General features: G+C 44.3%; 1 protein-coding gene across 2 annotated transcripts in view; it reads right to left on the bottom strand.

Moving 5' to 3' along the window:
* LOC127586959 (protein phosphatase 3 catalytic subunit alpha) overlaps positions 1–15310 on the bottom strand; it is a 245546-nt gene that overhangs the window by 8730 nt on the left and 221506 nt on the right. For both annotated transcript variants that reach the window (XM_052045021.1, XM_052045015.1), the window contains exons 9-12: positions 11189–11314; positions 9689–9766; positions 3552–3636; positions 1672–1769 (exon numbers count right to left, since the gene is read on the bottom strand). In XM_052045021.1, the coding sequence (XP_051900981.1) occupies positions 1672–1769; positions 3552–3636; positions 9689–9766; positions 11189–11314 (387 nt within the window). The remainder of the gene's footprint in view (positions 1–1671; positions 1770–3551; positions 3637–9688; positions 9767–11188; positions 11315–15310) is intronic.

Genomic DNA, 15310 nt, shown 5'->3' on the forward strand with positions numbered 1-15310 from the left:
ACTAGGGAAAGGCTACAGTATGCTCTAACACAAAAGCAACACCTGTAACAAGCAAAAAGGAACAGCCATGTTACCTGTAATAAATTATCTGGTACAGAGACAAGCAGATTCAAAGATGGTGTCACTCAGACCCGCTCTTGGAATTAATCACTGTAAATGTGCAGAACTGGTGCTGGCTGGAGGAAATATTCCTTCACAGATATTTTTAACCAGTCTCACCAAAATACTTGACCTGGGTAAAAATTAATTGGTATTCCTTTCATCAGCTCAGGGGAGAACAACCGAAGGCAAAAGTAGTTCACTCCAGTGGGTCACTCCACTGGGGAGCAGTGGCTCATTCCAGTGGGTCACTCCACTGGGGAGCAGAGAATTAAGTGGCACCTTTTTGTTAGTTTGGTCCTTCATGATCTTTCTGATCTTCTATAGTCTTATAATGGGAAACTATTCAGCTAACAAACTTGGGTTTCATGATGAAAAGGCAGCTCTGGAATATACAGCTTTCCCATGAACCTCTTATGCTAAGGCTTGGACACTGGGGTAATAACTATAAAACAGTACATTTCTGAATTGATTTTTCATTTGGACTGTACTCTTTAAACACAATTATCAAGTCACACGTCTGAAAGATCAACAATAGGGCTGCTAACATTAAAGAATAAAATAGATGTTCTTAAATCAATTGCAAATGCCAGATTATGAATTAATACTTGCATTCATTCCCATTTGCACTATGATCAAGCTGTTCCCCCCGTTCAAATACTTCATATCAAGTAAAAGTTAGCAGCCCTAAAGATGAATGAATTAACATGAATACACACACCAACACTCTCACCAATGTTCTGAACTTCTTTATTTCAAAATTGTTCAGAATAACTTTTAAAAAGGATTATTTAAAAACAAACTTTCTTCTGGTAATAACCAACAAGAGCGTTAAGAGTGAAATGGTTGGAACAAGTTGTTTGGAGCGGCTTCGTTAGCCCTCGACCAGGGATTGAGAAGTATCGTGCTCTACAGGCACACCTCGAGAATCGCCCCCTTCCTGGCTGCAGGGGTGTTGGGACCTCAGCCTCCTGCAACGCTGAGCAAGCACGGCAGTGGGACGTCGTACCTCCCCCCTCATTGTATCTCACACTGTGGTAATTTACTTAGCTGTGCCCTGCAGTGATTCACCAACAGTAACACACGACCACCACACTCCACAGACAACTGCTACTGCAGCACACAGCTAACTGTACAAATTACTCCAGGGTGCAGAATGAATGATTACAGTGTACAACTCCCTATGCTAATGATTACAGTGATTCCTAACACCCTTCATTTGGCAAAATGAATAGCAAATAAAACGCACTGCTTGTGAATAACGCACTGGTTGGAGGTAAACTTGTAAGCACATGATAGGGACATCATCCTCTCTTCTGAAAATGTACTGGAGCATCAATTTACCTGCAAACAAGCGCTTGCCTAATACGGTCATTAAAGCTTCTTAGTTCTGGACTAACCACTTAAATTGTAAAGTGTCACTTTGTTCCTGTGCCAGTCATTACCAGCAACAGAATACTGTGCCCAGTCAGAAACACTGGTAGCGAGAACACTGGTGAGAGCAGAGGTGGTACTGTACTTGTTCACATCAGTCAAGAACCGCAAGGACAGGGAAGTAAATGTCACTCTTACCACTTTGAAGGGTTTGTTTCCCTCCAGCCAGCACTCCACTGGGAAGCATTCCTGTAGGAGTCAGGCCCTTTAGTGTCAACACACTTTCACTCTCCTCTCTGGAAAAAGCCAACACAAGAGTTATCCATGTTCACAGAAACTACAGAGAGAAACGGTTACATTTCCAAAGAGTGCCAGCATTCACCCTTAGTTCTGAGGCAGGTGATTACAAACTCAACTACAATGTAGAACTGCCTTTGTCTAACATCAGAGCTCCTACTGTAAACCAATCAGGATATTAACTGAGATCTTACAGCACAAACAGCGGACACCAGACTGTGAACAATCCAAATCCCATTACAAGGAGCAGTTTCTGAAGCATGCCTTTGAACCTTTTACTTAGATTTAATTGTGTTAACCTGATTACTGCAACTTCCTAACACCTGGTTCAATTACTCAATACATTAGTTGATCTGGAGCTGCCCTGGTGTTCTGGTCTAAACCAAACCACAGTACCTGGCCATTACCACACTGCTGTGTGCGGGAGCAGGCTGTGTACAAACTGGCTGTCAGGTTTGGGTATAAAGTGTTTTAGAGCATCCCAAAGCTGTTAAAATGCGAGGCTCTTTTCTTGAATGATTTGCATCCACTGAAATCTCCAGGTGTTATGACAACATTTAAAATGCAACTTCCTCGTATCTAGAATGGACACTCGTGAATTCCACCTGCCATCGGCATGTCCTGTAATGCCCTTCTGCCCAAACTATTGAGCCTTTTAACTTTGTGACAACAGGGTCTTTTCTTGCAGATGATGTACTGTGCTCAGGTGCGATGTTTTAACATTACTGCAGCTGACAACCATGCAGATGCCCCGTTCACCCAAGGGAAGCCAGCCTCGTGAATGCAGCTTGAGGTGCACCTCAAGGCTGCGTGTTTAGACCCCTGCTCTACTCCCTACACACATGATTGTGTGGCTAAGCACAGCTCCAATGCCATAGACAAAATTCGTTGATGACACCACTGTTGTTGGACACAGTGTTGTTAGTGTCAGTGTACAGGCAGCGAGATAGGTCACCTGGTTGGGTGGTGCCGAACAACAACCTCTCGCTCAACATCAGTAAAACTAAAGAACTGATCATTGACTTCAGGAAGGGGAAGGAGGGCGAACATGTGCCAGTCTACACTGGGGGGTCAGCGGTGGAGAGAATCAGCATCTTTGAATTCCTGGGCGTTAATGTATCAGATGACCTGTCCTGGGCCCAGCACGTAGATGCAGTCACAAGGAAGGCGCGCCAGCGTCTTTACTTTCTTAAAAGGTTAAAGAGGTTCAGCTTGTCACCAAACACTGTAACAAACTTCTACAGATGTACTGATGACTGGGTGCATCACGGTCTGGTACAGCAATTTGAATGCGCAGGAACACAAGAAGCTGCAGAGAGTAGTGGACTCAGCCCAATACATCACGGGCACATCCCTCCCCACCATCGGGAGTAGCTACAGGAGGCGCTGCCTCAAGAAGGCAACATCCATCATCAAAGATCCCCACCATCCGGGCCGTGCCATCTTCTTGTAGCTCCCATCTGGCAGGAGGTACAGAAGCCTGAAGTCCCACACCACCAGGTTCAAGAACAGCTACTTCCCTTCAACCATTCGGTTCTTGAACCAACCGGCACAACCCTAATCACTATCTCAGTACAGCAACACTATGACCACTTTGCACTAAAATGGACTTTGTGTTCTTTCTTGTATAACTTTGTATAATTTGTTGTTAATTTATGTTTTTGATATGAATATTGTCCATTGCACCTGTGCATGCATGTACGTACATATGACGACAATAAACTTGACTTTGTGGCCCAAGGAATGTCTAACACCCAAAACACCAAAGGATTCAGACTTACCGGAGGACAGAAAACATCTTGGCCATCTTGCCAATTGCTCTGATCTTGTTCCTAATCACCTCTTTACGGGCAGCAGCAGACGCGCCTGGCAAAATGGCAAAGTGGTGTCAGTTTTTGATTCCCTAATCAGGCTCACTCAGACACACGCACACACACAGGCAAGCAAACAGGCTGAACATTCAGAGTTAAGTTGTACATGTCAAGTGACATCACTCCAACTAACAGAATTTCAAAAGTTCTAGCTCACTGAAACTGTAAAAACAAGTTCAAGACAAGTCTCCATGCACACACTCGATCCTTAAGGCACCTCCTGGGGACAGCTTGTGCACCCAACAATACTCCAATATTCAAGGTTTATAAAGCGTTTTGGTCACAGTGCAAGATTTCAGGCCTTGGATCCCTGGGTTACTATTGTTGCACTCTTGCTATAAAGACAAATCAAGGTTTCTGTACCAGAGAAGGAAGCAGCAGCTTTGCAGTTATGAACACAGGGCTGAATGTGCACTATCAACAAGGCTTACTGATGTTCAGGAACACTACCTAAATACATCAACACTTTACCTGAACTCCGATAGCAACACCCCAGGCTGTGGCCAGGCATCTGTGGAGGGTTGGGGGTGGGGGATGGGGGGGGGTGGAAAACAGTGCACCCAGGGGAGGTAGAAGAGAAGGGTCCAGGTGCCCTGGAGATCCAGTAATGGAGAATGAAGGTACAGTAATTCATAATCAGCAGCAGGTTTTCCAGCATTGCCACTACCTTTAATTCAGGTTACTGCACTAACTGCGGCTTGACATTTGGAGTCTTTCCTACACTTACATTCATTAGCTCAGTGTGTTTTGGAGCTACAAACTGATTAGAAAATTAGCAAGTGGATTGACACTATACTAATCGAATTAGAACAGAAAATTATTCCTCAAATATCCCTCTCAAATATTCAAAGTTTTGCTTTTAAGTTTTTCAGTAGATTTTGCAACACAATTTGTTTAGTCAGAGGCACCAAGTTAACAATGGCAGGAATTGTTACTTTTTCTAAAATATAATTAATTCCAGAATAGTGCATCAACTTTACAAGTGCCTTTTACTGTTGCACTGCAGCTGCTCTAGCTCCTTCTGAGGAGGAGAATCAGGCTCAGTCCACGTGATGTTGGACATGGGAGGTCTTGTGCTTCCAGCTTTTGGGCTGAGACCTTCATCAACACGTCACTGAGATCGGCACTGTTCTCCATACACAACTGGTCTTAACTGGTCTTTACTCTTGCTGCAGAACTGACCCAATTCAAAAAGATTTTTTGCTTTTACATTTTTAGGTTTTGTTTTGGAATCACTCAGACTGTCTGCTTACTGAAACAGCCTCATGGCTTAAAAATGGTTGATTGACATTCCTCGAATTGATTCCCCTACAGATATGTTCTGTCTGTACAGTAGATGGGAACAGTAAAATAACTATGGGTACCTTGAGATGCAGACAGGTGAAGTTATAATGAGTAGTAAGGAAATGGAAGGGGGATTAAACAGATATTTTGCATTTGTTTTTGCATAATAAATGTAGCAGAAATAGTGGGAACCAAGGATCTAATGCCAGTGTGTAATTAATACCACGGAATAGAAATTACTGAAGGCATTAAGGGACCCTAAAGCAGACAAATTGCTGAACCTGACAGCCTGCACACCAGGGCTCGAAAAGAAGTTGCCACAGAAATAATGGATACATTCATGATGATCTTTCAAAAATCCTATGGTTTTAGAATACTCTCAGTAGAGTGGAGATTATAGATCAGGAAGCGTGCCATCTGCTGGAACCAATCTTGAAGGATTTGATAAGAAAGCATGTACAAAATTATGATACGATCAGACAGATGCCTTTTGAGAATCTAGAAATTGCATTTTCCAGATCCTCAAAAGGCATCTGATAAGGTGTCACATGAGAGGCTGTTACATTAAATAAGGGTCTATGCAGTTTGGATCAGCTAAAGAACAGAAAGTAAAGTGGGAACTAACAGGACTTTTCCAGGTTGCTGCTGGTGGCACTACAGGGGTCCTGGGACATCAGCTACTGGCAATTTTTGTTAATGTCCCAAATGGGGAATCAGAGAGTTTCCAAGTTCTCTGATGGCATAAAAGAAAGGAAAAGTAACTGAGAGGAAGTGTGTCGGGAAAACAACGGCAAGGAAACGGGTGGCGAATGGAGTACGACATGAAAAAAAAATGGGACTGTGCACTTTGATGGGAACAACAGACGAACGTTTTCTGAATGGTAAGAAATGAGTCCGTGCACGGGGGGGTGGAGATTGGGGTGTTGTGGCTCATGAGATATAGAAAATAAACATGAAGGGATGGCAAGCAATTAGAAAGGGATCAGTACGCTGGCCTTTGAGTCAAAGCCGAGTCACTGGACTGATGTCTGGGTAGGGAGCTTGCTCTACAAAAAGCAATCGAGGGAGACACAGGATGATCGATTGAATCAATTTTTTTTAAATCTGAAGAGCCTGGATGGTTCTCACTAAAGTTTGAAGAACGAGGTCACTGAGACACAAAGTGTTGACAGGATAGATGTTGACTGAGAGGTTGTTTCCTCTTAGTGGAGAGTGTAGAACCAGGGGTTCCAGTCTTGGGCTAAGGGGTCTGCCACTTCAGTTGGAGATGTGGAGATTTTTTTTATGCTATGGATCTTTAGAAATTCTCTGCTTGTAGATACTCAGTTGCTGAGTATATTCAAGGCGAGACCACTAGATTCTGGGTGCATGAGGATTGAGCAATAGAATGGACAAGGTGCAGGATAAGTCTTGATCTTAGTGAAATGGCAGGTTCAGGTGACAGAGTGGCTTCTATGTTTTAAATCAGTAGTTTTTACACCTCTGGGATCACCAAGTAGACTAAATAACCCTGTGACAGGCAAACGTTACACACGACTCCCAGTATAAGGATGCAGATAGTTCTGCTCCACACCTGCCTCAGCTTGCTCCCTCTTTCTCCTCAACCAAACCTCCTATTCCTCTCGTGTCTACATCCAGCATCCTCACCAACCCATCCCTACAGTTCACCTCAACCGCATCTTGTGGGAGCAAGCTCTACATCATTACCACTCTTTGGGTGAAGATTTAATCTAATCTTTACTGACTTAATTAGGGATCTTCTTACATTTGTGATGGCTGGTGCTGCTCTTGCCCACAAGCAGATATATTCCCATTCACGTATATCCCACTGAACACCTTTGTAAAGTTAAAATCAACCAGAAAATCCCTCAGCCCTCTTCCCAAGACAAGAGGCCTAGATTGTTTAGTTTTTCCTGAACATTGTAGCTCTCATTTCAGTTACAATTTTTTGGTAAATACCTATCCACCCTTTACGATGCAAGCTCTTGGTGAAAGGATCTGAAGACTATGGAGAAATTCATTTCCTCTGTGAAAACTGCATCAGCAACTGCTGATTCCTAACTCCTGAAGTTCAGCTCGATTCAATAAAATTCAAAATGTGGGGATGCGAACAGTGGCACTGATACACACCCTTTCAGTGCTGGTGACTAAACACTAATTTCTCTAACAAAGATTTCAAAGTGGCTTTCCCTACACCTTAAAGCCAGTTAAAGGAAGTTGAAGCGCACGGACTAGCAAAGTCTACGTAGAAAACCTGGCTTCTGTAGAGCGGAAGAACCACAGCTGGGACGGCAGCAAAGATCTACAGTCGCAGCTTCCACAGCCCTGAATGAGGGCAAAGAGCATCGTTCCTGCTCTGCTTCCCATTTGACAATGAGACTGCTGTGCAGAGATATTGTTGGGTTTGGAACTGATACCTCTCTGACCCCACCCCTGCCCGCCAATACTGATCGTTAACGTGCACACATCAACAAGTGGACTGAGGCATGAGGATGGAAGAGCTGTCGAGGCAAATTCATTGGGCAAGACTCAATGGCCAGCTTTTCATCGCAAAGAGTGGACAGACATTCCCCTCCTACAGCTACAAGCTCATTTGCTTTACTGAAGCTAAAAGCAGAGAGGCTGACAGAAGAGCAGCGCAGATTCAGCCAACCCATTCCTCTCCAGGTTTTATACAAGTTTCTCCAATAACTGCAGAAGGTGACTCGCTGGAAGCAACTCCAACACATCATTCTTTCTCGCAAAAACAAATCAGACCAAGGATTGGACTTGTACAGATTGAGGACACTGTCCTACAGGTGTCAAATCGTGCAGGGGGACATGACAGTGAGTCAGAGTGTCTACCAGCTTTGCCCTTCAACAAGTGGCTTGTTTGTACCTTTCTTCTGGCCATAAATGAGCTGTTCTTCTCATGACACAATCCAGAAAATAAAGAGATAGAAAGATCAGTAGGAAGCTTGGAGAATGAGAACAAAACACTGGTACAGATATCTGACAGAACCAATGGAAAAGCATTAAAACCAAATTCTGTGGAAATAGAAAAGAAACAAATTAGATAAGGAAATAAAAAAAGTTGATGGAAATAAGGCACTTGAAATAAAATAAGTTTGATTATTAGCCAATCAAAATAAGTTAGCTAAGGTTAATGAGACTTGTAATGCAATGCACCTTCCTGTGCATAGAGTATAACATCCACCTGAAGGTCAACGATGAACAAAATGCTGCAGCAACTGGACATTGCACATTGTGCAAGAGGCAAGGCCTTGGGCAGGGTGTGGAGAGGGGTTACTGAAATGGCCCAGGTTTGAGGGAGTTCAGTTCCTGTGCAGAGATTGGAGAAGCTGGGCCTGTTGTTGAAGTGGGGAGGTTAAGGGAAGATGTAGTAGAGGTGTGCAAACAAACGGTTTGATAGAATAAACTCAGAAGAAGTTGCAGGAGGGTTGGTGACTGGCAGACAAGAGTGAGGGGATCAGAGGGAGAGGTTCTATGCAGTGAGCTGTTGGGATCTGAAACAACATCCCGAAAGGGCAGTGGAAGCAAATTCAATAGAAATTTACAAAAGAGATTTGAATAAGTAAATGAAAAGGCAAGTTATATTGCACTGAGGGAAAAGATAGGGGAGTGGGACTGATAGGAGAGCTTCTGCAGGGGAGTGGTCCAACCCCAAAGGGGCAAACACCTGATGCACCATGAATGTGGGGGTTTTACCGTGTGCAATGTCCAAATCAGCTCATTAAATATTATAGCCCAATGCCCCGAACTCGATTTTTATGCTAGTTCAGTTTTGCTTTGCCTTTAATTACTTCCAAAGTCTATCCACAAAGCTCAACAGCAAGTGGGTCTTACACTAGTAGCTGTAGGCAGGCAACGTATAACAATAGCTCATTGCTGTTCAATGTGGGATTGCAGAGGATAAAGTGAAAGAACAATTAAAGTTTGGAAAGTAGCTTTTCATGTAAGTTTCTTTAAAAGGTATGTACTGTAAACTTATAATGTACAATGTACTCTGACATGTAAAATCATGAGGGCCATTGATAGGGGCAATATGCACAGTCCTGTTCCCAGGGCTGGGGAATCAAGAACAAGCGGGCACAGCTTAAAGGTGAGAGGGGAGAGATTTGATAGGAACCAGCGGGTGGTCAGTATATGGAATGGACTGCCAGAGTAATCGGTTTAGGCAGGTACATTAACTAGATGTAAAAGGCACTTGGACAGATGCATGCATCAGACAGGCAAACTCGGTCAAATGGGACTAGCTTGGATGGGAATCTTGGTCGGCATGGACCAATTGGGCTGAAGGGCCTGTTTCCATGCTGTATGACTCTGTGACTGGTTCGTAGGTTGTGTGCAAGTTCGTAGGTTCCAGGGGAACATCAGGATAGCCTCAGTTCCATGAACCCTTTACTAATATTGAGAATAGCTTCCAATTAGATAATACAACATTTGCAACACTGATCGAGGTACCGAAGGCAAAAGTTACATATTCTGTGGATTCATTAAATGTTTACAATTGGCAGGACTGTTAGAAACAAATCATTTAATAAGGTGCAGAGATTAGAACATCAGTGCAAAAAAGATGAGAATTAAAATCATTTGAAAAAAATAATGTTGTAAAACAGGTGGGGGGGCGTGACCAACACTGTGGATGGAAAAGGGACAGAAGGGGTTTTTGGTTTTTAGCTTAGGAAGCTGCAGGAGGGAGATCGGAGCAAAAGCTGTTTTTATTTTGCCAGTGGTAACAACATACTCAGTTAACTGCTCACCATCAAAACCATCGTCTCCTTCGGTCATGAGTTCATCATCAGAGCAGATGCTGAGCACATTGACTAACATCTCAGTCACTAGGAGAAAGAGGGAGAGGATAATAGTTAGTACAAAACAAACATTTGTTCTACAAGCCCAGTACTCACGACAATCCCAAGCTTGAAGCAGATGGAAGAGCACACATCTGCAAGTTGCAAGGGAGCCACAGACAAGGCAGGGCAATACTGTTTCCCCAAACTCTAGCAGATGGATTATATTTTTTACTAAAGTCTCTATGCTTCATTGTTTCTCTAATGGCAATGATAAGATGCACGATTCAGCAGGCACAGAGATGCACTCTCTTTGCAATGATTTTTCCCTAATTAGGTGAAAATATTCATTAACTGGGGAAAGTCTGTGTCTCTCCTTCACAAGGCCACTGAGCTCAGCATCTCCAAAAACAGAACAGCAGCTAAATGTAATAGTTCTCATTAAAGGTGACAAGTGGTGTGACTTGACACTCCATAAACTGCCAAAGCTCTTTTACTCTAAATTGTGCACTCAAATCTCCATCGACCTGCATACAAAACTATGTTTAAAAGGTATGTTACTTAATTCTGTCCTTGCAACAGGAGACCTACATATTCCAACCAACCCGCCCCTCCCCACTGACCTACCTGTCCCCTCCCCACAGACCTACCTGTCCCCTCCCCACAGACCTACCTGTCCCCTCCCCACAGACCTACCTGTCCCCTCCCCACAGACCTACCTGTCCCCTCTACTTTGATCTTGGCCCCAATGAGCGAAATTTCAATTTATAAATTTCTAACAACTAATTATCTGCAGAACGAGACTAAATAGTTGAAGCTGCTCCTTCTCTTGGCTGAGGAGGATGTTTAGCATTAGATTATTATCCTGGCGTTGAAATGGATATTTTCACAATTTCCACATCCCTTGAATGAATATGAAAGAAATTCCTGATATCTGCAGTGGCTCACTGACAAATTTTGCCTCATTATTGAGGCATCCAGGTTAAAAGTATCCCACAAATGCAAATTGTTGTTATTGTTCTGTTCCAGTCCTGTCTATCTGTGCTGTCTAATGTGCAAATCCAGAATGTTTTAAAGTTTAGTAAGTTACTTCTGAGATGCAGTCAATGCAAAAAGAACAGTGGAGAAGGTAAATCAACGGGCAGTTACTGGAGGTTCACTGCCACAACAATGCTCACAGTGCTACTGGCCCGACAAGATCCAGCCTACTTAAAGGGCTAATTCAAATCACAATACAGAAGCAATCCCCGAAGGTTGGGTTCTGTGGACACATGGCAGGTGGCGGGAGGGGAGAGCCACTGGCAGTCCGCCCCTCCCACGACACGACACGGCACTCCCTCCGCACCGCCCCACCCGCGGGGCGGCGCCCCCTCAGTCCTACATCAGAGACATGGGCTCCCGAGCCAAATGTCTGACCCACTGAGCCACAGGTCCCATCACCAGTCCAGGCACAGGGTCACAGTTACAAACCTTTCTCTCCAACAAATGGCAAGGACCAGGTGAAGACATCCATGAAGTTGGGCAACCAGTAGGGGTGTGGAGAACAGTTGAACTGTCTGATGTTCATAACGTTGTTCTCATATTTCAAAACTGCAGCTGGAAAGCAATAAACGGTGAAATGAAAATCAAGAGTTTTTTCCAGTAAGATTGAAAAGCCAGTATGCAAGAGTCTGGACAAGCATCCAAATATACAGAATTAGCAGTTAAATACATCTGTTTGCACCACTCGACTTGCTCCTTACTACACGTTTACTGATGAGGTGATAAATACAAACGATAGACTGTCAGGGAATAAGATGTAGCATATTGTCACGTTATCACCAAATAACAATCACTGTACTGGTCGACAGATCTGGCCTAGGGAGCGCGAGACTGGTTAGATTCAAGGGCTGACTTTCCGATGGTTTCCTTCTAGGCATCTCCCTGGGTTTCAGAATTACTTAGAAACTGAACATAGAATCAAAATAGCTCTAGGACACAAGGAGACCTTTTAGCCCATCGTGTCTGGCCAACTCACTACCAGAGTAACCTAGCAGTTCCACACTCGGCCCTTTGTGGCCTTGCAGAGTTTTTCTCACGTACATTTATGCAATTCCCACTGGAAGACCAGAGTGGAGTCAACCCCCACCACATCGGCAGGAATGTGTTCAAGATTCCAACCACACCGTGCACGGAAGACTTACTTCCACTCATGAATTCTTTTAACGTAAGGAGGTGGTTATGCACCAGCTGCCACAAGGACTGGTGGTAAGAGGTACAAGGCAGCGGGGGAGCAGGCTCCACTGTGGACTTCAACACACACAGATACCTACTAACTCTGTACCACAACCACTCACACTAACAAAATGCACAGCCAGACACAAACACATACGTCCCGTCATCCCAACCACCACCCCCCCCCCCCCCACCCGACTGCCCTGCCCCTACACTTCTTCCAACAGCCCAAGTTATCCACCTCTCCTCCCTTCCTCAGCACCCCCCATCCTGGTGGGACTTGGATGATGGAACATGTGGTGGTTCGGGGTGAGCGAGCTGCTGTGGGGAGGACAGAAACAAAAAGGTGTGTCTGGTGGAAATGTGGCATTATCTGCCCAGAGACTGCCCTGGTTTCAGACAGACAGCACTCTACAGGATGTGACATCTTGTACTGATGTAGACTTTGAGGCAGAATACTTGGTACAAGTTTAATGATGGCAAACTCCCCACCAAGTTTAATTTTCTTTTCTTGTTACATATGGATTTCACAGATAGTACCAAGGATTTAACTTCCTTCAACATTCCTGAAAGATCTTGGAATACCTCTTCCCCCTACCCCACTATGGGAGCACCCTCACCAAAGGGTTGCAGTGGTTCGAGGTGCCGGCTCACCAGGATGAGAATTAGAGATGGGTGATAAATACTGTCCTTGGCAGTGATGACCACATCCAGAACAAAAGTAATTTTTGAAAATCCAGAAAGATTTCCCAAGCAGATTCATGCAGGTGAGATTCCTTTGTCACACTGAGCAAGGTACATCAGTGAGATACCCGATAATCGGTCTAGGGGTATGATTCTCGCTTCGGGTGCAAGAGGTCCCGGGTTCAGATCCCGGACGAGCCCCCAATTTTGTCATGAACCAGCAACAAAAGAAACACACTGAGCATGATCACCAGTGATCATCAGAGGGATTATACAAAAGGTTTGCAGGAATTTCACAAACAATTCACAATGCATTATGAGAATAAAAATTAATGCAGAGTAACACATTGGTGCGGATTGAAAATTGGTTAAGGACAGAAAACAAAAAGTAGGAATAAACGGACACTGTCTGGTTTGGTTCAGGCAGGTGCCAGCTCAGGGAAGGAGTTAACAGTACAGATCACACACACTTGGGGAAGAACTGCAAACTGTAAACCAATGTACATCATGCCAGCAGTTTTGTTTGAACTTATAGAACTATGCATCTGTGTAACAATTGCATCTCTTGCACACAGAACACCAACGCAATGGAACACCATCAAAGATCAGAATTCAAATAACAACCCTATAATCCAGAGAATTCGACAGGATCAGGGGGTGTATGCCACTGGACACTAGGGGTCAGTGCAGTCCTAACAGTGAAGCTTCAAACTTTAAACATTTCCTTTGTATGATATCAGTTCCATCAGAACAGCGCCACACGTTTTATACGAGAGCGTGGTTTAAGGATTAAAGGATCTGCCATGTCTATGGCTACTGTTTGCTTCACTCAGCAGTAACCTAGGCTGCTACCATTTCAAAACTAATTATTCTACAACTGAGTATATTGGAACTGTCTAAACTTTCACAAGATGAGATAGAAAAGCAACATTCATTTAGGCAGAGAGAGAAACTGGGGTTGTTCTTGAATTAATTCTTGGGACGTGGACTCAATGGGAAGGTGGGCATTTGCTGCCCATTCCCAAGTGGCTCAACTGAGTGGCCACAGAGTCAGCTGTACAGCACAGAAACAGGCCCTTCGGCCCACCTCGTCCATGCTGACCTTTTCACCCATCTACACTAATCCCATTTGCCCACATTAGGACTGTATCCTTATGTCTTGCCTATTTGTGTCTGGCTAAATGCCTCTTAAACAGTCAGCCATTCCAGAGGTGAGTGTGGATCCAACATGCTGCTGGGTTGGTAAGGACAGACTTCCTTCCATAAAGCACGTTACTGATCCTGATGCAAATTTTACGATAATTCCAGCATCACAGTGCTATTACTAAATTTTTTCTTTCCAGAAACAATTCCATTAAGTTGAATTGCTCAACTGCCCTGATGGGACCTGAACTTTAGCCCAGGCCTCTGAATCACTGATCCGAGAACTTTACCTTCTTTGTTTTAAGAACAGCCTGGTGTTAACAAATTTAAAAGTATTAAAAACAAGTGAAACTGCTTCCTATGCCAGAGGATTGGTAACCAGAATTCCCAGATCGAAAGTGAATGGTTAAACAGTGCGTTCTGCAAGATGGAGCTCACTGCCTGAAACGGCTGTGGAAGCAGATTCTACAAGAACCCCCAAAATCGGATGAATATCTGCAATAGGTGGACTGAATGGAAAGAGCAGGAGCTGCCTGGAAAACTCCTTCAAAGAGCCAGAACAGGTCCAATGACCACCTTCAGTTCTGTACCATGACAGACTGAGCCAGTGCAGTAACACTGGTCTGCACATAGACAATATTAGCAATACATTTTAAATGCAACCAGATACAATGACTAGACATTCATTGACCCATGACAATGATAGTACTGCAGCACAGCTAGAGCAAGTTTCTTCTGTCAAGACAGAGAATGTTTGCCAAAGATTTGCCACAGTTCAGAGTACAGAGCAAGGCTCCCAGCAAGCTTGAAGTAAACTGCTCCAACAAGAACTAAAGCCAGGGTTATCTTTTCACAACTTTTTCAGCGTGTAAGCTGAAGTGCAGCAAAGAATTAACACCCCAAACTGTAAAGGAAATGAGAGATGTCAGCAGTCAGCTTCTCCAGCCCATCTTGCAAGCAGTCAGCGTTTAATGTAGACAGCCCTAACCCGAGTACGAGTTTTTATTTCGCATTCGTAACCACAAAAGGAAAAATGGGTAACTTGAGGAGTAATCCACTCTCACCGTCAACTCTCCCTCACTTTGGCCACTGGCTAAAACTGAACTTGACTACTTCCAAACTCAACATACCATCTGACCCTGAGCTGAGTAAGTGATCCTGTTACCCTCCACATCTTCTGGAAGCCCAGGCACAAAACTTGAACTCTGCTTTCAGGACACACAAACCGTGCTAGTGGACTGGGAGATTCCTCCTGCTCCATCAGACCCAGTGCTTGTTAATGAGCACCAGGCACCACTAGGTACCCAGGCCATCTCACGTACCTTGCCCTTCCTGCAAATCCTCCCCACCAGCATCAGTCTTCTTTAAGCAGAGGGGCTCCTGACCAGCCCGGGGGGGGGGGGGGGGGGGGGCGGGCATTGCTGGGGGGGCTCCAGGGAGGGCACAGCCTCCAGACAGTGCAAATCACTGAGTTGTTGATGTGTTTCAATTGTATTTTTTAGCAGTGAGATCAGAGAACTAGAAATGAAGATCAGATTCTTCAACAGGGTA

The sequence above is a fragment of the Pristis pectinata genome, chromosome 2, assembly GCF_009764475.1.
Source record: "Pristis pectinata isolate sPriPec2 chromosome 2, sPriPec2.1.pri, whole genome shotgun sequence".
Classification (NCBI taxonomy): Eukaryota; Metazoa; Chordata; class Chondrichthyes; order Rhinopristiformes; family Pristidae; genus Pristis; species Pristis pectinata.